General features: G+C 41.7%; 1 protein-coding gene across 2 annotated transcripts in view; it reads left to right on the top strand.

The window, feature by feature from the left end:
* Positions 1 to 22,024, top strand: part of LOC115213156 (meiosis-specific nuclear structural protein 1) — a 98,282-nt gene that overhangs the window by 21,363 nt on the left and 54,895 nt on the right. For both annotated transcript variants that reach the window (XM_029782091.2, XM_036503533.1), the window contains exons 2-4: positions 574 to 783; positions 7,641 to 7,768; positions 13,665 to 13,767. In XM_029782091.2, the coding sequence (XP_029637951.1) occupies positions 574 to 783; positions 7,641 to 7,768; positions 13,665 to 13,767 (441 nt within the window). The remainder of the gene's footprint in view (positions 1 to 573; positions 784 to 7,640; positions 7,769 to 13,664; positions 13,768 to 22,024) is intronic.

Raw genomic sequence — 22,024 nt, 5'->3', positions numbered from 1 at the left:
AATTCACAAGATCCGAGTTTTTTCCTCATAACTTTAAGGAAAATGGAGTTTTTTCGATGAAATTTTATAGAAATACCTTTCAAATGGCATACATACATTACGATTATAAAGTAATTTGTGGGGAAAATCTTTCCCAAAGGGTAGGAGTCCCCTCCCTACCCCCAGGGTCGTCAGCGTGCATTTTTTTAAATATTCGTTTTCCACATACTTGTTAACACCCACCAGGCTGGTTAATTTTCGTTTTTTGTTCCCGGGTGAAGATCTTTATATTAACGGGGTTTTTGTTACGTCGAAAATGGGTGGTGTTTTTATTCTTTACCTCCGCCATAAAATCCTTTATATTTGGGATATAGGAACAAACATATTTTGCGGATGGGCGGGGAGTTAAAGAAAGAGAATCTATTTTGAGTATGCGGATAACTTCAGGTTTATGGGTAAGTGTTGATTTTATGATTTGGTAGTTTAAAAATAATGATTTTAAACTATGTAAATGTAGCCATTGATTTCTCAGTTGCTTTTAAGTATTTAAAGTCATCTTTTCTTTTTTGTTTTTATTCTCTAATATTTCTTCAGAAGAAACTTCATCATCAGCAGCAGACAGAAAAGAGAATTGCTCTTATCTGCAGACAGGATGGAATACGAGATGACACAATTCAACAGATAAAAGCAGAAAATTTGTACAAGTTTCGTAACAACTTAGAAAACTTAGTTGAAGAAAAAAGATTTAATCGTCGTCTTGCCCTTGAAGCAAAGGAAAGAGAATTAGAAGAAAATCTTGAATACGTAAGATTTTGTTGCTATTTATTATTTAAGATCATGATTGGAGTCAGCATTATTAACAGCAGGGTATTTAAAAGATATTCTTATTTTCATTTGTCTTGAGAGATACATTCGTTTTTGTTACTCTTATATTGCAAAGAATATAATGATAATAGGATTTTGATAGACATGCAACTCTTCATGATTTTTGAAAAATGTTACAGAAAAATTGATACTGGTATATTTTCTTTTTTTTTTTAAATATTTTCTAGTTTTGTATAGTTGCTTCTATCTAAATCTATCAGTAAATGGTCACTATGTCTTTTATGATGGAATAACAGATATGACAATTGAAATAATTGATTATAGCACTTTAGGTTCAAAGTTCGAAATTCATTGGGTCAAACTTGAGGTTGAGTTAATGAAGACCAGTCATGTAGAGAGATTAATGAAATTCATTATTAGAACTGTATGGCCTTGTGAAAGTGCAACTATTAGCTGCATTGGACTGTGATTGAAGAGCTTGTGGGGGTCTAGCTTGACCCTGCCTGAGATTTGAAACCAAATCCATCAGCTTGTTGCTTATCAAAATGAGCGGGAAATCCTCCACACTAGTTGATTGATGAGGAAACACTCCACCCCCAGGACTTGTACTGGTCAAGGAAAGGTCAGTCTTTTGTTTAAGGTTTGACCTACATTACTGACCATAGCCTCTATAACAGAGAGAATTTTCTATCTCTTCCTCTTATGTGTCAGCTATAACCAAGGAACAATACCTGCTCTTAGGTATCAGCCAGACCAAGGAGCAACACCTGCTTTTGCATCAGCCTTAACCAAAAGCAGCACTTCCTTTCGCCCTTTGCTCCACATGGTAAGAGAGGCTTTCAACTGTAAGAAAGGTGATGCCGCCTTTACCCTTTCTTCTTTTCTCGTCAGCACCATAACTACCTTACTCTTTCCCTCTCTACTAATAGACAACCTTTTTCTACATATCAACTACTAACCAGCGTGTCATCCTTGTCATCACTATCACTAGAACTGCTACTGTCTCTGTAAAACCCTATGGGTAAATGAATAGATATATGTAAATGTACCCAGTGTAAACTATGGACACATAAGAGGTGCAGTAATATCAAAGGAAGGCTAACTGGGAAGATAGTTTTTGTATGTGGAAGATGCTCGGGAGCAATAAATACCGAAAATGCGCAGAGACCAACTTCTGCCACATTCCAAGGAGAAAAACTAGAAGTAGTTGATAGCTTCCGTTACCTAGGTGACCAAGTCAGTAGTGGAGGAGGGTGTACTGAAAGTGTAGCTGCTAGAATAAGAATAGCTTGGGCAAAGTTCAGAGAGCTATTACCTCTGCTGGTAACAAAGGGCCTCTCACTCAGAGTAAAAGGTAGACTGTATGGCGCTTTGTACAAACAGCCATGCTACATGGCAGTGAAACATGGGTTGTGACTGCTGAGGACATGTGTAAGCTCACAAGGAATGAAGCCAGTATGATCCGATGGATGTGTAATGTCAGTGTGCATACTTGACAGAGTGTAAGTACCTTGAGAGAAAAGTTGGACCTAAGAAGCATCAGATGTGGTGTGCAAGAGAGATGACTGCTGGTATGGTCATGTGGCGAGAATGGATGAGGATAGCTGTGTGAAAAAGTGCCACACCCTAGTGGTTGAGGGAACCTGCGGAAGAGGTGGACCCAGGAAGACCTGGGATGAAGTGGTGAAGCACAACCTTCGAACATTAGGCTTCACCAAGGAAATGACTAGCGATCAAGACTTTTGGAAATATGCTGTGCTTGAGAAGACCCGGCAAGCCAAATGAGACCATCACCTGTGGCCGATGCCAGGAGCATAACCAGCCCGCTTATGCGTACCTTTTCCTTCTTTGGTTACTAAACTCTGATTGTGAAGACCTGTTGAGGCAAGTGAAATCAAAATCAAATTAGATGACTGGCATCGGTGCTAGCGGGGTCCAAAGAGCAGCTTCCATGCCAGTGGCACATAAAAGGGCACCATTCGAGTATGATTGTTACCAGTGTTGCTTTACTGGCACTTGAGCATGTGCTAGTAGGGTGCCAATCCGAGCATGATCATTGCCAGAGCAGCCAACTGGCTTCCGTACCCATGGCACATAAAGATTGCACCATTCGAGCATGATCATTACCAACGTCGCTTCACTGTCACCTGTGCCAGTGGCACGTGTAAAAAGATTCGAGCGAGGTCGTTGCCAGTACCGCCTGACTGGGCCTCGTGTCGGTGGCACGTAAAAAGTACCCACTACACTCTTGGAGTGGTTGGCTTTAGGAAGGGCATCCAGCTGTAGAAACTCTGCCAGATCAAGATTGGAGCCTGGTGCAGCCATCTGTTTCGCCAGCCCTCAGACAAAATCGTCCAACCCATGCTAGCATGGAAAGAGGACGTTAAACGATGATGATGATGATTTCTTCCTTCTTGCAGTTAATTCTTTGATGTACACTGGTTACTCCGATGGGAGAACCTTGAAGCATTACATCTATATGCTACATTCAGTAGTGGGCTACATTATATCGAATTGATATGGAACACCGCATCTAGCCTGCTTCATTTGGTGACCCTGTCAAAGATTCACAGCCTTCACATCACCTGGCAGTGAATTAAAACTGGAAAATTCCTGCTATTATTCCGCACATAATGGCTCTCCCAAAACACAACCCAGCAGCAAACACATCCACAGCTGACATGGCATGCAAGACGGCAATTCCCCCATTTTTGTCACACGACCCTGTATTATGGTTTCACCATATAGAGGCCCAGTTTTCTTCCAACCAAATAGTGAGTGATGCATCTTGACTTATGCATGTGATTGGTTCCCTATCACCAGAGATCATGAACGTGGTCCGTGATCTCATTATGGCACCACTCGGTTCTGTGTCATACGACACTTTCAAAACCACTCTAATCAACAGAACTTCAGAGTCCCAACAAAAGTGACTTCACCAGCTCCTTACATTGGAAGAATTGAGCGATAGAGTGCCTTCCCAACTTCTACAAAGAATGAAGCAGCTTCTTGGAGATGAAATCCTCCCCGAAAAGAGTTTTAAGCTGCTTTTTCTCCAGCGTCTGCCCTCCAACACACAAATGGTCCTTGCTTCCACACGAGAATCCTCTTCCATTGAGGAACTGGCAAAGCTAGCTGACAAAATAGCCGAGGTACCACATACATATTCAACAGTATCAACAGTGCCGCCAGCCGTTCCCCCTACAAATCCCTTCCTTTCTGTGACCAGTTCTTCCAAAATTTCGGACTTGCACTCATTGATGATGTAGCTTTCTGATATACACCTTAACTACTACATTTGGTGACCCCCGTCAAAGAACAGTAGCTTTCCCTTGAACCAGCTTCACCAACTTAATTGCATTTGGAAAATGAAGACATTTTTTGTACTGCGGTTAAATTTCCCATTTTATCACTACATTCTGGTGACCCAGGCTCAAGAAATACTGCCTTTACATCATGCTTGTCTCATCGAAGACAACAATAACAACTCTCCGACGAAGAACTAACTGGATACTAACTATGGAAGCCCACACGTGCAATGTTTTCGACAGCCATAGACTTGAACTTTCTTTGCATGCACCTATTTTTGCATTTCAAATGCTACTTTCTAGCTTTTCAGGACCAGAACACTTTCTAACCAAGTTTGTCATTTTTGCTTATTTCATTTTATGTTTGCACTGCACATGCATTGTTCACCTGTTTTTATTCCATGGTTTCTGCTAAATGTCCTCCTTTTGAATATCTGCAATTTCTTTCTTTGCATGCTAACCCCTGCTCTGTATTTTGTTTGTAAAACAAAACAAAATTCTTTCTCGATGTTCATACACGAACCTGCATGACTGCACCCACTTATACACATACACCAAAACATGGTGCCTTTAGACATGTTCTCATGTCTGTGCCTGCTCAGCCTCTTTTCCTGACTCTATAAGTCGGATGTCAATACTTGCTCTTTGCGCTCTTGTCAGACACAGCTTGTTTCTGTTCGATCCCAGGTTGGTCACGAAGCTAATAAGAGAATTGTCTGTCCGACGCACTGAGCCAGCATGCCACACAATCGTCATTCTGGCTAATCTTAGCAAATGCCCGTGACAACAATGCCAGACACAATTCACTTTGGCACTTTTTTCAAGGCATTTTCACATAAAATGCAATCCTGAAAGAAAACTTTTGCTGATATCATGGATAGAGAATGCACACACTCACTCACCTCAGCTTATTCCATAGCTACAGGACTTTCTCTCACACTCATGTATACACCCTTGCATGCTCACTCACTGCTTCAGTCACGCAACAACTGGCACATTCTGCACTCATGCGCACGCTCATTCACTCTGCCTCAGTCACGCACCAACTGGCATATTCTGCATTCTGCGCAAGCGAAGTGACACTGCTATTCGGATGCACACGAATAGATACTTGTCTTGTATACCTTCTCAAGATTCTTTCTGCTGATATGCACAATTTTTCTCAGCCTTGCATCACATTCACCAACAAGAAAATACTTTTCACAATTGAACGTTATTCTCACCTTGTCTTTAAATGCATTTTTGTATGAATGCTCTCTTTTCCCTAGATCGTTTGTTTCTTTGTTTAGAAACTCACTAGCGGGGAAGTAATGTGGTGGTCTAGCTTGACCCTGCCTGAGATTTGAAAACAAATCCACCAGCTTGTTGCTTGTCAAACTTATTGCTAGTGTGCCAGAGAGAGGACTGCTTGTTTGGCCATGTGATGCATATGAATGAGAACAGCTGCATAAAGGAGTGCTGAGCTCTTATTGTGGAGGGCACGTGTGGAAGGGATAGATTCAGGAAGATGTGGAACGAAGTGGTGAGAAAGGATCTTGGGATGCTGGGCTTCACAGAGGAAATGATATGGGACTGGGAGTTGTGATGATTTGGAGTGCTTGATGAGATGTGCCAAGCTAAGTAAAATCGCTGTCATTCATACATACAAGCTTGTCCTTTACAGGTGCTGGTGGCACATGAAAATAGACCTAGCACTCTCTCTAAAGTGGTTGGTATTAGGAAGGGCATCTAGCTGTAGAAATAATGTCAAAACTGGCTGGCCAGTTCCATGTCAAACCATCCAACCCATGACAGCATGGAAAACAGACATTAAATAATGATGATGATTTTTTTTTTGTCATCTGATGCCACAACTCCCAAAACCATTACCTGAGCAGGATGCTTTTTTCTGAAGACACCCTCAACTTAAAGTGGTAATTCAGCAATATACCACAACAGCATCCACAGTGAAGATTTTCTTGTCAAAATATTTTCACAGTGGATCCAGAACTCTTGAGGAAGGACAACCCTTTTTTTTTTTTCGTCCTTTCAAGCCTTTTGACTTTCATTGAACTGGTCAGGAGGGGTCTTGGAATTCACGCAAACAATTGCAGGCCTAAATCACAGTAAATGGTATTTCTTACTGCCTTGGCATGAACTTTCCTATCAATTGCTAGTTTCCTCATGGATGTGATTGGGTCCTTCAGAATTTTTGATTTGAGAGCCTTCACGAATGCTGGATCTTGCTGTTTATTGGCTCCTCCTCCTCCTCCAGTGCCTTGCTTCTTCTGAATGCCTCTGATATCCAAACGATTCTTGACATTGTAAACTGTGATTAATCACACATCAACCAACTCAGAAATTTGCTTGATGTTAATTCCTGTGTGGAGCAAATAGGCAGTGTGCAGCAGGCTGGATGAGAGATCTACATGCTACATTTGGTAGCATGTAGATGTAATGCTTGAAGAAACATTGAAGAATCAATACCAAGAAGGAAGAAATGTCATTTACATATATTTATTTGTTTGCCCAACTGGTAGTTAAAGAGACAGTAGCAGTTCTTGTGATAATGACAACAAGGTTGGCTCACTGGTTAGTAGTTGCTGTCAGTAGAGAGTGAAAGAGTTGTGGCATTGCTTTTCTTGCGGCCAAGGAAAATGCTGCTCTTGATCATAGCTGATGCACAAGAGCATGTTTCTCATTGGTCTGGCTGAGGAAGAGATAGGAACTGTTCTCTGTTCTAAAGACTATGGTCAGCAATGTAGGTCAAACCCTAAACAAAGGACTGACCTTTCCTTGACCAGCACAGTTCCTAGGTTATCAAGTGTTCCCTCATCAATCATCCAATGTGGAGAGGATTTCCTGTTCGTTTTGACAAGTAACAAGCAGATGGATTTGGTTTCAAAACTCAGACAGGGTCAAGCTAGATCCTTACAAATGTCTTGTCTTTTTACTACTTGATGTGACGTAGTTGAACTTATACCTGAATGAAATTGTTACTATGACGCCTAATGCTGAAGATTAAAAAAAATTTGTTATAGTAGACCATTGCTACATGAAAAAATATGGTTTACAAAAACTTTGAAGTTTACTTCTTCCCCAACCTGTATGCAAGTCTACAACCTCTGTACTCTTGTTGTTGTCAAGCAGAAAAGCTAAGTCCAGTACAGCTATTGTGTATGTTGTCATCAGAATCACAGTGCTGTAATGATACCATTAGGTTTCTTCACTTGTGCTCTAACCCCTCCACAAATCCACTACCCTTGACTGCAACTTTATTGAGTTCAAAGGAATGAAAAGAATATAGAATTTGAGCTCCATGTGCAGAGAGTCAGAGTATATACAACAAGGATGATACTCTGGTGACTTTGTCATCTGAACACAGCTAATACCATCACAATTGCTATGAGCAAAACAACTTCAATCATCCCAAGGACGACAGCTGCTACTGAATCAATGCAACTAACACTATCAGCACACATTTTGCCTTAGCTGAAACTGTCCGTTGAACAGAACATAATTCCTATACTTATTACTTTCTTCTCATAGAAAACACAGATGCGCCATCAGCTGCAGCAGCAAGAACAACAAGCTGAGAGCCTTGCCAAAGAATTAAAGAGACGAAATGACGAAGTGTTCCGTGATGAGAAGTTGCGCCAGCAGATCAGACAAAACAGGTAATGTTTAGAATTGAGTCTTTGATTTCTGTGTGTTAGATATTTATTATTAGTAATAATGGAACATATATAAGTGACACTATATGTGACCAATAAGCTAACAACTTAACAAGGTTGTTGTAAGAGCATTGGCTAGAACAACTCATAATATTCAGTTCAATATTGACTTTGTCTTTCATCCTTTCAAGGATTGATAAGAAAAAAAGTACCAGGGTAATTGATTGGCAAAACTTGTAAGGAGTCAGAAATGTTGGCTTGCAGTAGCTATCTTCTGCTTCTTTTTGTGGAGAACAGAGACTTGTATACATAGGTAAGTACCAGTCTTCCTCAAAAACAACCTTAACCTGTGCCTGTGTATATATGTACAGAGGAACAGTTCACCTGAACCGATGTTGGCTATTTATGTAACTGAAACTCTGCCAGCTCTTCCTGTTACCACTTACAACACTTGGCCTAAGAAACTCATGTCATTCTGCCTCTTACACCCATTTTCTCTCTGAAGGAATGAAGTAGGATGTGTATGTGAGAGACAAAAAGAGGATTATTTTCTGTCAAATAAGAGTACTGTTGCCTACCTGCTATATCCTTGCCAAATAATTTCTTTGGTGATGTCACTTTGGGTTGGTTGGTCTTAATGGTCACAAAAAAGCTTCTACATAGTCACTTGAGCTCCTGGAAACTACAATCAATTCTCCCTCAGATTACACTCTAACATCTAAAGTAAAAGCTATATTAAACAGTATCGTTACTACTTTATTAAACAACAGGATATTTGTGACTGGAATGAATTCCATCGTATTTATGTTTGATCAGGGCTGATTAGGGGATAAACTACAAACTTTGCTTTGAGCCAGTGAGGAAAGGTCTCTGTACAGTTTGTTTGACTTGATGGAAATAGCAACTGAATTTTACTCAAATCACATCCTATCTTAAATTAGGAGAGAACATACTAGACTTTGTAATCATCATCATTTCCATGCTTGCATGACTCACATCAAATTTATTGAAACAGATTTTATATGGTTGGATCCCCTGCTTGAAACCAGCCCTCACCTGTTTCCCAGTAAGTTAATATTTTCCCATGACTAGACATGTTTTCATTGAAAATTGGAAACAAACGATCCCATGTTGTATGATTAGACTTATTTCTAACTGTCATGCTTTGTGAAGATGAGACACAACTCCCTACCCCCTGTGCATGTGATGAGTTTCGTTAAGTTTCTGTCTACCAAATCCACTCAAAAGGATGTGATTGGTCTACCTAGAGCTAGAGTAGGAAATAACCCACTGAAAACATAAGGCTGGGAAGCAAAGTTCTTAGTTATACAGCCATGCCTGTGTCTAATCTTATGTATACAATATGACAAGATGATATCTCTCTATATAAACGGCAGTTTGTCTGTCTGCGTTTCTGTGTGTCTGTCAGGTTGTACCCTCACCCTGACCACGGCTTTCAACCGATTCTGATGAAACTTGACACACACATAGCCTAATATCATAATTCAAAACTAACGCAGCGAAAATTTTGAAAAGTTCCCCCAGTTCTGAAAAAAATCGATAAATTCGACATGGGGTCGAGAATCAGAAACACAAACCACAGACTGTCTAGGGGACACAACTCCACCTTTTTAACTCTCAAAAAAAAATTTACCATAATTTTTTTTCCATTTTTTTGCTATTTTTTGGCTATAACTCTCTAAAAATGCTTTATAGTTATTTCCCTTACAAACCCGAGCAATGCCGGGCGATACTGCTAGTATTGCATAAACTTGGAGAAAATATTCTAGAAAGTGCTGTTTCTCATAGACAACTCTCTATATAAATGTGAATTGTCTGTGTATTGAAAAATCTACAAAGTGAATACTCACAAAACCATCATCATCATCGTTTAATGTCTGCTTTCCATGCTAGCATGGGTTGGACGATTTGACTGAGGACTGGCGAACCAGATGGCTGCACCAGGCTCCATTTTGATCTGGCAGAGTTTGTACAGTTGGATGCCCTTCCTAATGCCAACCACTCCGAGAGTGTAGTGGGTGCTTTTAAATGCCACCAGCACAAGGGCCAGTCAGGTGGTATGGCAACCGCCACACTCAAATGGTGTGTTTTATGTGCCACCTTCACAGGAGCTAGTCCAGCGGCACTGGCAATGACCTCGCTTGAATGTTTTTTCACATGTCACCGGCATGGAAGCCAGTCAGCTGTTCTGACAATGATCACGCTCGGATGGTGCTTTTACCGCTCCACTGGCACGGGTGCCAGTCATCATATTTGATTTGATTTCGATTTCACTTGCCTCAACAGGTCTTCACAAGCAGAGTTTAGTGTCCAATGACGGTTATGATCTCATTTGGCTTGCCAGGTCTTCTCATGCACTGCGTATTTCCAAGGGTCTCAGTTACTAGTCATTGCCTCGGTGAGGCCTAATGTTCGAAGGTTGTGCTTCACCATCTCATCCCAGGTCTTCCTGGGTCCACCTCTTCCACAGGTTCCCTCAACCTCTAGGGTGTGACACTTTTTCACACAGCTATCCTCATCCATTCTCACCACATGACTATACCAGCGCAAACATCTCTGTTGCACACCACAACTGATGCTTCTTAGGTCCAACTTTTCTCTCCAGGTACTTACACTCTGTCATGTGTGCACACTGACATTACACATCAATTGGAGCATACTGGTTTCATTTCTTGTGAGCTTACGCATATCCTCAGCAGTCACAGTCCATGTTTCACTGCCATGTAGCATGGCTGTTCGTACACGTGTCATACAGTCTACCTTTTACTCTGAACGAGAGGCCCTTGGTCACCTAGGTAGCAGAAGCTATCAACTACTTATAGTTTTTCTCCCTGGAATGTGGTGGAAGTTGTTCTCTGCACATTTTCAGTGTTTATTGCTCCTGAGCATCTGCCACATACAAAAACTCTCTTCCCAGTTAGCCTTCCTTTGATATTGCTGCACCACTTATGTATCCATAGCTTACACTGGGTACATCACCTACGCCTTTTCTACAGATCGAGCAGGGCCATCTACCTAAAGGGATTTGTGGTTTGTCTGTCTTCCTACTTATTAGGACTTTGCCACCAGCTTCATTTTCTACATAAACAATGTCTAATATCCAAAATATATCAAATTCTGAAGATTGTTCTTAAAACAGTTATTGATACATATTTGGTGTAGTAAATGTGTAAAACCCCCTCAAGTCATGAATGACCATGGGATTGCATCTAGAAAGTCCCCCTCCAAGGCACAAGTTCAGGCAAGGTTGTTTATGGAAGACCAGTAGTCACACATGCATACCAACCTCCCCTCTCCACACCACTCGTGTTATCCAAGGGAAAGGCAAAGGCCGATAGAAGTTGGCACCATTTCTACATATGAGTGCACTGGAGCCACATGAAATAAAGTATCTTGCTCAAGAGCACAACACATAGCCTGGTCAAGAAATAGAACTCACTACGTCATGATTGTGAGCCCGATGCTCTAACCTCTGAGCCATGCACCTTTAGTGTAGCAAAGCAAAACTAAAGAACGAGTTTAAAGAAACAAATTCTGATTAACTTTGCATGTAATTCATTCCCCCAAATCACTTCTCACTTCCTCTTCAAAAATGGGGTACATTTCCCCACCTATTTTGTGATTTAAGCGGGATTTTTGAAAAACAAGGGGGAATTCGTGGTGGTGTTCAGTGAACAAATTAAACATACGCCTTGGCAGTGGCTAAAATGTGCACCGATCAAGTTTATGTATAAATTTTCTTTTTATATGTTTGTTTCCTTTTACACAATATTAAAACAATGGCTGAAACTTTTCTGAAGCAGCCCCCCCCCCCCCCCGCTAATTCTATCTATGAACCACCACTGACACTGAGTGATGTGGTTTCTGTTTATTAATAAGTATTCTATGAGCTGTATACAATAATTTCATAATTATCATTATTATTATTTATATAATTCCGGCAATTATTGTACAAATCCATCACACAAGCATGCACACACACACACACACACACACACACTGTTATTTGACGCCATATCACGACGCAATCTAGTGGGAATGCAAGTTAGAACTTCATTCTCACTAGAAAGTAGGAAAGATGGTTGCTTATGAATGCAAAGACTTACCTAGGTGAAGAGTACACTCTTCAACCTAGGTTAGTTGTCAGTGACTTCAGACTTGGAGCTACAAGGATGACAAGCAGCAAATCAGTCTGGAAGTTCAAGGCACCTTCAATAATCAGAGATTTAGGGATGCTCTAACTGAAGCATTTATCAAGAAGGACGAATAGATAGTGACATACAACATAGAAAGACAACTAGAAGATCCTATGGGACAACTTAATAAAGGTCACTTATCAAATTTGTGGCTAGTACAATGTCCCCACAAGACCTAAGGTGATATGTTGGTAAAAGGATGAACCTGACTGGGTCATTGGAGCAAAGAAACAGGCTTGGAAGAGTGGTGGTAGCAGAAAAATTTGTCAGGTAGCTAGAATGGAAGCCATGAGACAGGTACATTTACCCAAGCAAAAAGTAGATTGGAAGATGGTTGCCAGTGTTTTAAGGCATGAGGATTTCAGATTGCATGACAATGTGTCAGAGAAAATTGTGATTTTGTAGAAGAGAAGTGCACTTGCAGGGATGATGGTTGACTTGCAGTTAGTGTCTCTGCAAAGAAAGGCTGCTAAATGTAGAGAATACAGTGGAGGAGGAGAGTTTGCCTCATGTGGACCCAACAGAGGAACCAGGGGTCCGAATTGACAGTTGCTTGATAGATAAAGCAATTAAGGATATGAAGACAGAGGAAGACTCTTACCCATCAGGAATCACCATTGAGGTACTTAAAATATCTGGCAGAGTGAGATATAGCCTAGTCACCCATATAGTTAATCAGGTTGTCCACAAGGCAGTCATACCCAGCGACGGGTGTAGTAGCATTATAGTCAACTGCTACAAAGGGAAAGATAAGGCTTCAGACACATAGTTACAGAAGTGTCAAATTGCAGAATGGGGTCAGAGTTACAGAGAGGGTCATTGGTCAACAAATAGAGAGTTAGCCTAGAAGTGATGCAATTTGGTTTTGTGCTAAGGAGAAGCACTACTGATGCTGTCTCCTTAGTAAGGTGACTACAAGAGAAGCATTTAGCAGAAAATAAACCTCTGTACTTGGCTTTTGTTAACATAGAAAAAGCTTTTGACAGGGTCCCCTACTCTTTTATCTGGTGGTCAATGTGGAAGCTAGTTAGTGACGAGTGGTTGGTGCTATGGTACAAAACACTTACTCTATGTGTTGCACTATGAGACTGAACCTCAGACTAAATGATGGGAAGTACACTTCTTACTCTCACAGCCTCCTCTATTTCTTCATTCATAGAAACAGATATCTTGTTCAAATAACTCTGCTCATCACTCTCCAAGTTCGCATGTGTTATGCTCTGTTGAGCAGTTATCACTAAAAAATGCTATTATTATTAGTAAAGCAGCAAACCGGCAGAATCATTAGCTGAACAAAGTGCTTTGTGGGCATTTCTTCCACCTTTGTGTTCTAAGTTAAAATTTCATGAAGAGTTTGCCTTTTGTCCTTTTGGGGATGATAATAAAATGCACCACCTGAGCATTGGCAGGTAATGTAATCAACTAGCCCTCTCCCTGAAAATTTCTAGCCTTGTTCCTGTGGGAGAAAGGATTATTATTACTGAGAGAAATGCTGCCCATTGGGCAGTTTTCAGCTTGTTACTACTTATTATATTAGCAGAAAAATAAATTCTAAAGCTTGTATATGTGTCTGCTTATGCATAAGAGTGTGTGTGTTTGTGTGCATAAAAGCCTGTATACATATCTAGTGAAATTATTAAATATGTTATCGGTGAATCAGATATTCATTACTTCCATTACAGCTTAGAAATTCGAGAGCTTGAAGAGAAATTAAAGCTGGGCTATTTAAATAAAGTGCGTGCTGCTCAAATAGCAGAGAAGCTGGCTAATAAATCTGACTCTCAGGTTAGTGTAATTTCCTTCTACATTTTCATAAGATTTTCAATCACAAGTTCATTAACTCTGCTGCTATTATTGAAGTATAGCTCTAGTGGTTCCTGACTAAAAAGACCTATAGTTAGTTGAATGACGAAGTTGAGTCTGCAGAGCTAACAATGCTCTAAATTTAGTGTGGCTTTTGTAGTAGCTGCAGCAACAATAATTTCCACTTCTGTATGGGCTCTGCAGATCAACAAAATATTTGCCACAGTTGGTAATTGAATCCAAAGGAAGGATTAGTAAAAAGCACTTGGTCCACTCAGTAGAGTGGTTGGTGTTAGGAAGGGCATCTTCTCCAATTTTCATTTAATTCTGACTTAAAATATCTCTCAGCAAGAAGTTATGGATTTCATTATTTTGTTATCATCACTAGTGTCTGCTTTTCATGCTGGCATGGGTTAGACAGTTTGACTGGAACTGGTAAGCCAGAGAGATGTACCAGGCTCCAGTCTGTTTTGGCTTGGTTTCTATAGCTGGATGCTCTTCCTAACACCAACTACTCCGTAGATTGTACCAGGTGTCTGTTATGTGTCACTGGCTACAACTATGATTTCACTTAGCTTGACATATCTTCCCAAGCACAGCAAATTTCCAAAAGTCTCAATCATTTGTCATCACCTCCATAAGATTCAACATCTGAAGATCACATTTCACCACATCTTTCCGGGGTCTGCCTCTTCCACAGGTTTTTTCCACAGTTAGAGATGGCTGTTCACATAGGCATCATACAATCTACCTTTCACTCTAAGGGAGATTCCCTTTGTTACCAACAAATATAGCAGCTCTCTAAAGTTTGCCTAGCCTGTTCTTATTCTAGCAGCTATGCTCTGAGAGTATCTTCCTCCACTACTGACTTAGTCACCTAGCTAACGGAAGCTATCTACTTCTAAATGTACCCCTGGGCATTTGACAAAGCCTATTCTCTGTACATTGCTAGTGTTTATTCTGCCTACCTCTCTGCCATACAAAAAACTACTTTCTCTGTTAACCTTCCTGTGATACTGCTGCACCTCTTATGTATCCATAGCTTGCACTGTGTACATCCTATGGAGTTTCTACCTACATTTCAACAAGTAAGGTGATGCAAACAGGAAAAATAGAATTCAAAATATGAGTATATGTAAATGCCAACACATGAAACTCTTGGATCTTGAGTCACTCTATTCTGCTAAATAATGATAAAAATATACCCACATTTCTACATATTGAGCAGGGTCATCTCCCTGAGGGAATTTGTGATTTATCTGCTTTCCAACTTACTATGACTTTGGTCTTTTCTAAATTAACTCTAAGGCCCTTTGATTCTAGACCTTGCTTCCGCATCTGGAATTTCTTCTCAAGTTCTGCTAGTGATCCAGCAATATGAATATGGTCATCAGCATAGAGGAGCTTCCATGGATAGCCCATCTGAAATGCCTCTATTATGGCCTGGAGGACTATAATAGACAAGAGGGAGCTGAGAACTGATCCCTGGTGAATTATTCTTGTACACTGACTTCATTTCTATACTTGTTACTAACTTTCGCCTTACTGACTGCATCCTTGTACAAGGCTTCTACAGCTCTCACCAACCACTGATCTATTCCTAGTTTCCACATTCACTGTCAGATAAGGGAGTGGGGGACTCTGTCAAAGGCTTTTTCCATGTCAACAAAAGCCAAGTACAGAGGTACGATTTCATGTCAACCTAGGTCTGGTGGGAACTTTGCACCAACCACAAATTCTCAGTAGCTCTCAGTAAGTTTTGCCATAAGAACTTACAGTTATCCTCTGTGATATGCCTGTAACTCCTCCCCCTTCTTGTTAAATGCTTCTGTTAGGACATCTCTAAATCTCTGACTATTTAGGGGATCCTTAAGTTTCCAGATCTTTCTTTTCCAGACTGGTCTGCTTCTTGAAATCTTTTTAGCCTGTAGTCTGAAGTTGCTAATCACTAAACTATGCTGAGGGGTACATTTTCCTCCAGGGATGGTCTTTGCATTTTCCAACAATTATGTTTCTCGCTTTCTGGTAAGAATGTCATCAATCTGGCTAGCTTGGCCACCAGACTTAGGTCATCAAGTGACTGGCAGGTTTCCTGGAGTTGAGGTTATAGATCATTAGGTCATTTGCATCACAGAACTTCAAGTGCCAACTCTAAGGATGTGAAGCTGGAAGAGGGAGGGAGAAGGAGGATGGCATTCAGCATCTGAAAGGAAGGTTTCAACAAGTGTTTGTCAAGACATGTCATAACTGTTATTCTCTCATTCTCTCATAAATCATCATTTATATTACACTAGCTGCATCTGGATGAAGTGAGTGCCGTGCAAGCATATTTAGTACAAAGATAGGTAAATAAAGCTTCTAAAAGTAGTCACATTGTTAATATAAAAGTAGATAAATAAAAATAATTAAGTAGTTGATAGGTACTCTTCAATCACATTTTGATGCAAAGAATACAAACTGCAGTAATGTGGATGAAAGACTAGTGAAGAAGGAGGCAGAATTTTCAAGTGAGGTCAAGAGAGGTTCCAGTACAGAAGAGAGAGAGGTTCCCTTTATTACTTGTGGAATCAGGAGGGGGAATAGAGTGACATCATGCATAAGGAAACATCTGAACTACTACTACTACTGGGTATGCTAAATGAGAAAACAGGGTGTGAGAAACAAGACAGGTTAGTATTAACAAGGTAGAAACGTATATAGATGAATGATGTACAATTAAAGGTAAAGAAGACACGTTAGCTGGTCATTTCATCACATGGGAAAAGGTAGCAGGTAGAGTGATTTGGGGAACACAAAGGCAATGCCGAAAGACCGAGACCGCTGGAGATGTGCTGTGACTGCGAAGACCTGACAAATAAAGTAAGTTCATGGCTGTATACTACACCAGCTTCACACAACCAGCCCCAGCCCATTCAATGTACCTTGGATCGCAGGACGGCCTGCTGTGCCTACCTTGGATCATGGGGCGACCTGCTGTGCTTGAGGAGACCTATTGAGTCAAGTACATCAACATCAAAATAAAAATCAAATGGAAATTGTAGTTGCGATGCCCATGCCAGTAGCATGTAAAAAGCACCATCCGAACGTGGCCGATGCCAGCACCTCCTTGACTGGCTTCCGTGCCGGTGACACGTAAAAAGCACCAACCGATCGTGGCCGCTTCCAGCCTCCTCTGGCCCCTGTACCAAAAGCACCCACTACACTCACGGAGTGGTTGGTTTTAGGAAGGGCCCCAAGCTTTAGAAACATTGCCAGATCAGACTGGAGCCTGGTGCAGCCTCCTGGCTTTCCAGACCCTGGTCGAACTGTCCAACCCATGCTAGCATGGAAAACGGATGTTAAATGATGATGATGATGAATGCATGACCTCAGCAACAGGAAGAAGTTAGCTACTAGAAGTGGCTGCCGTGCTTGCTGGGTCATAAACAACATTAAGAGATAAATACAAAAAACAGCTTTGCTAATTTCCAGGGTAGAAGCAGTAATTATCATCGGGACAACACTGATGAAATGAGTAAACAAAGTAATAGAGACATACGATGGGTAAGACTAAATATTTTCATAGAGACAGTAATGAAGAAATTAAGAAACCGGATATGAAAGACAATTATAAGTTAGATTAAATTAAATTAAACATTTAAACCACTACTTGGTATGCTTAATGAGGAAACAGGGTATGAGAGACAAAATTACGATTATGATAAGTTAGATTAAATTAAACTAAAGGCAGGTTAGTTTTAATCGAATAGAAATGCAAATAAATAATAATAATAATAATGAAATTATTGTATACAGTGCTCAGGTGCACCACAACTTGTCAGAAAGTGCATATAAAGTACATGCAGTAGTGTAGAAATGTCTGGAAAGTGAACATGCTTGTGTGTGTATGGAGGGGAGAAAATCAAGTGTAGTGTTGGCAAATCTCAGGAAGCATGGCAGTCTTGAAGGATGCAGTGCTCCGACAACTAACAACCGATGTCGGCAGTTTGTTCCACGCTTCAGCAACTCTCAGCGTGAAAAAATGTTTCCTGAAGTCATGGGAGCTGTGCTGTTTTCTTACTTTGTAAATATGTCCACGGGTGTTAGATGGGTGGAGTTTGAAGAGGTGCTCAGAGTTATTGTTTGTGCGATGGTTGATAATTTTATGGGTGTCTGCCAAGTCAGCTGCCAGACGTCGGAGTTTCAATGTGTCCATGCCCAGGGAAGTAAGGCGTTCAAGATATGGCAAATGCCTGATGGAGGGTATTCTTTTGGTTGCACGTCGCTGAACAGCTTCCAGACGATTGATGTCCTGGGCAAGATAGGGGTTCCAGACCGGTGATGCAAATTCCAGGTGAGGTCTTACCATAGCTATATAAAGCCGCAGATAGATAGCTGGAGAGCGGCTCACAAAGGATTTGGTGAGTGATGCCAAGACACCCTCAGCCTTCTTGACAATTTTAGCGATGTGTTTTGTCCAATGCAAATCACTGTCGACAATAACACCCAGGTCACGTTCACTTGAAGACTTTTTGAGACTAGTGTTGTGGAGGGAGTAGGTGGATGCTGGGTTTCTCCTCCTAAAATGCATGGTGGTACATTTGTCCACAGCCAGCTTGAGTTGCCAGTCCATGATCCACTGCTGCATTGTGTCCAGGTCTGCTTGCAATAGAGATCCATAGTGTATAGGATTTGACCTCTTTATTTCGAGGTACAGCTTGATGTCATCTGCATATTTCAGCACTGTGGCATTCTTTAAGTTGGCATCTATGTCATTAACATATGCAACAAATAAAAGGGGGCCAAGAACAGATCCCTGCGGCACACCAGATGTCATCTCATAGGGCGAGTCCTGTCCTAGAACTGTGACAACCTCTTTTCGGCCGAAAATAAAGGACTTTAACCAGTTATAGAGTTCGTCTCTTACACCCAACGCAGAAAGCTTCACCATAAGTCTTTTGTGTGGCACAGAGTTAAAAGCCTTAGCAAAGTCCAGGTAAACAACATCCACCCAGGATCCGCGATCAGTGATTTGGGTAACGTCCTCAAGAAACTCAATGAGTTGATTACAGCAGCTGGAGTTAGGAATAAATCCGAATTGTGACGGCTGGATGAGGCTGTGAGACTTCCAGAAGTTCCAGAAGGTTTCTCTGATACAGGATTCCATCAGTTTGGCGATGCAGCTGGTAAGACTGATGGGGCGATAGTTGACAGGCGATGTGCGGTCGCCTTTTTTGAACAGAGGGATGACACTGGCAGTTTTCCACTGTTCTGGAGTAACACCATTGTCAAGACAGAATTGGAAGAATAGAGAAAGTTGGCTTAGAAGAAAGTACCCACCGCGTTTGAGAAGTAGGTATGTAACACCATCGAGACCAGGAGAGGCATAATTGCGTTTATTCTTTAGGTGGCGTTGCAGCATTGCTGGTGTAAATTGCATAGAAGATATAGAGTCCGATGTCAGTGGTGATGATGATGGAACATTTTGGTCTTCGACAGTAAAGATGCTGGCATAGCATCCAGCAATGATTTCTGCACATTCTTCGGGATTGCCAGTAATCTGTCCTGTGTGGGGATTGCGAAGGGGACCAACAGGAGAGTGGGGTCTCTGCTTTGAGTGCACATACTTCCAGAACCCTTTGCTGTCAGGGTTAGCTGCAATGCGTTGTTCAAATTCAAGCATTGCCTTTTTTGTCACCTGCTTGAGGTGGTTGGCTGACCTATTGCGCTTTTTCCTGTTGCTCTCTGATTTGTGCAATTTGTATTCCCGTTCAGCATTACGGCGTTCTTTCCTGGCAAGTCGGACTGCTGCAGTCTCCCAAATTGCACTATTGGGTGGTTTTTTGTGCTTGCGTGGTACTGATGCTGCACATGCTGCCCATATTGAATTCAGTATAGTGTTCTGGAGTATAGTGTCCACATCTCCAGAGGCATAAAATTCACGCCAGTTTGGGCGTTGCAGCTCAGTACAATAAGAGCTCCAGTTTGCTTTATTCCAGTCAAAGCGGGCAATCTGAAGATGGTTGTGTTTTTTGTTACAACCAATCAGAGACAAGTCGGCCATGATCATGGAATGATCAGAGTCACCCAAAGGTTCTTCGGTAGCGACACTAATGATTGTTTCAGGAGAAGCGGTAAGTAGCAGATCCAAAGTGTTGTTACCCCTTGTGGGGGAGGTAACAACTTGGGACCAATTTGAATTCAGCACCAGTTCAAGGAAATTGTCTGCACTTTGCGGCCAACGGAAGGTCTCCCAGTCAATCTCAGGGAAATTGAAGTCCCCCGCAACATACACATATGTGGCTGTTTTCATGGCAGTCGCCCTGAGGATATCAAAAAGCTGTGCGTCTTGGCGATAATTTGGAGGACGGTAAACGACTCCGAGCAGAAGTGTTGACATGGTCATGTGAACATTGCAGAAAAATACCTCCTGCTGAGATTGGTTCAAATCATCACAGGGGATTGCCGATAGACTTGATCGAACATAAATCATCACACCCCCTCCACGGCGATTAATGCGGTCTTTGCGGAACAGGTTGTAGCCGGCTATGCTGAAAACTCCATCACAGAGTGCAGAGTGTGCCCACGTTTCCGTGACTGTGATGAAATCTGGGTTGATACTTTTGACGTAGGAGACAAAAAGATGCACCTTGTTGCATAAACTACGGGCATTCAAGGACAGCAGTTTATATCTGGATTTCAGATGATGATATACAGGGGATGGCTGATTGTTCTTGGTTAGTTTCCCAAGATTTTTGCATTGCCAGTTGTTGTTGTGGGTGTAGTCTGCTCAGTCCAACTGGCATCCCTTATCCACGACTCACCAGACTTGACGAATTTCCAGATCTGCCCATCATCGCGGAGGCTAAAACTCTCCCGTGGCACAGAGTTGCGATTTAGGGAAGCCACGGATCTTATCTTTGGGCGTACATCGGGTGGTAGGCCAGGACGTGTTCTAAAGTTGATAATGTTGTCACGCCGAGCTCTGTCAGCAGCCAGATGGAATGTCCGCGCCTCAGTAAAGCCCGTAAACAACAGCCTGATCAGCCTGGGTTTGGATCCCGGTCGGCCAAGGCGGGAAGCACTTTTTGGAGGGACACAGCTGAGATCCCTAGCTGTGTTTCCAATGAATGCCTGCAGATCTGCCACATCTTCCGGCACTCCGATGGCCATTAATTTATGAGTGGCCGGCTCAGCAACTCCCTCGATGCGTTGAGGTTCTGTACGAGCTACAGGTAAGTTGCTGAGCAGGGCACTCCTATATGACCCTTCGCTGCGAGTTTTTGGACAGACACTGGTTCTGAGTCCTGCTACTTCACGACTCAAAGCAGAAATCATTCGTCTAATTTCTGCAACTTCTGTGCTGATGGTCGATCTCTGTTTTAGTTGGGAAGCATCAGGAGAGGAGGGCATAGTTGGTTTTTGTACCTGCTGATGTACTTCGGCTGGAATGATTAATTTTTGTTGTCCAAGAGCAATAGGGGAGGAAGACATAGGGGGTTTAAGTTTCTGTTTTTGTTGTTCTTCAACATGAATGGCCGATTTTTGTTGCTGCTGTTGAAGAGTGACAGGGGAGGAAGACACGGGCGGATTCAGTTTTTGCTGTTGTTCTTTATCAACAGGGCTGGTTTTTGCTGTTCAGCAGCAATGGCAGCGGAGGACACGGTTGTCGGGTTTTGTTGCTGTTCAGCAGCAATGGTGGCAGGGGACACACAAGTCAGGCAATGAAACGACCAGTTTGGTAGCTGGACCATTTCCCAGAGTTTATCCATCATAGAAGTATGGTGTCCTTTCTTTTGACCTGGGATCTTCTGAAAGTTTGTGGCACATTGAAAGCAGATCGAAACACGACAGTTACTGCATTCAACCCATCTATTTCGGAAGGAATTTTCGAGTTTTGTGCATAGATGACAGATGTGATTTGCCGGGCAACGTTCTATTGTAGGACAGCGACCAGTTTTGTCGCATGGCTCATCTGCGGATGATACCGTGGCAGTTTTGTTCTGTCTGCCCATCCGTACTGTGGTGCAAGGTAAACAAAGAAAGGAAGAAGAAGAAAAAAAAAAAAGTGAAGATACAGATAAATAAGATGTTATTATTTGTTGTTGTTATTGCTGTTAGCTGTTTTCGCTTTCCACATTGGTTGGTGTGTTTATAATGCACGCACTTGTTAGGGAAATTGATGAGTGGTGTACAATTAAGAGCAAAGAGGCAAGACAGATGGTCATTTCATCACACATGGGAGAAAGTAGCAGGTGAA

The sequence above is a fragment of the Octopus sinensis genome, linkage group LG6 (genome assembly GCF_006345805.1).
Source record: "Octopus sinensis linkage group LG6, ASM634580v1, whole genome shotgun sequence".
Classification (NCBI taxonomy): Eukaryota; Metazoa; Mollusca; class Cephalopoda; order Octopoda; family Octopodidae; genus Octopus; species Octopus sinensis.
This window is presented reverse-complemented; position numbering and strand designations above follow the sequence as displayed.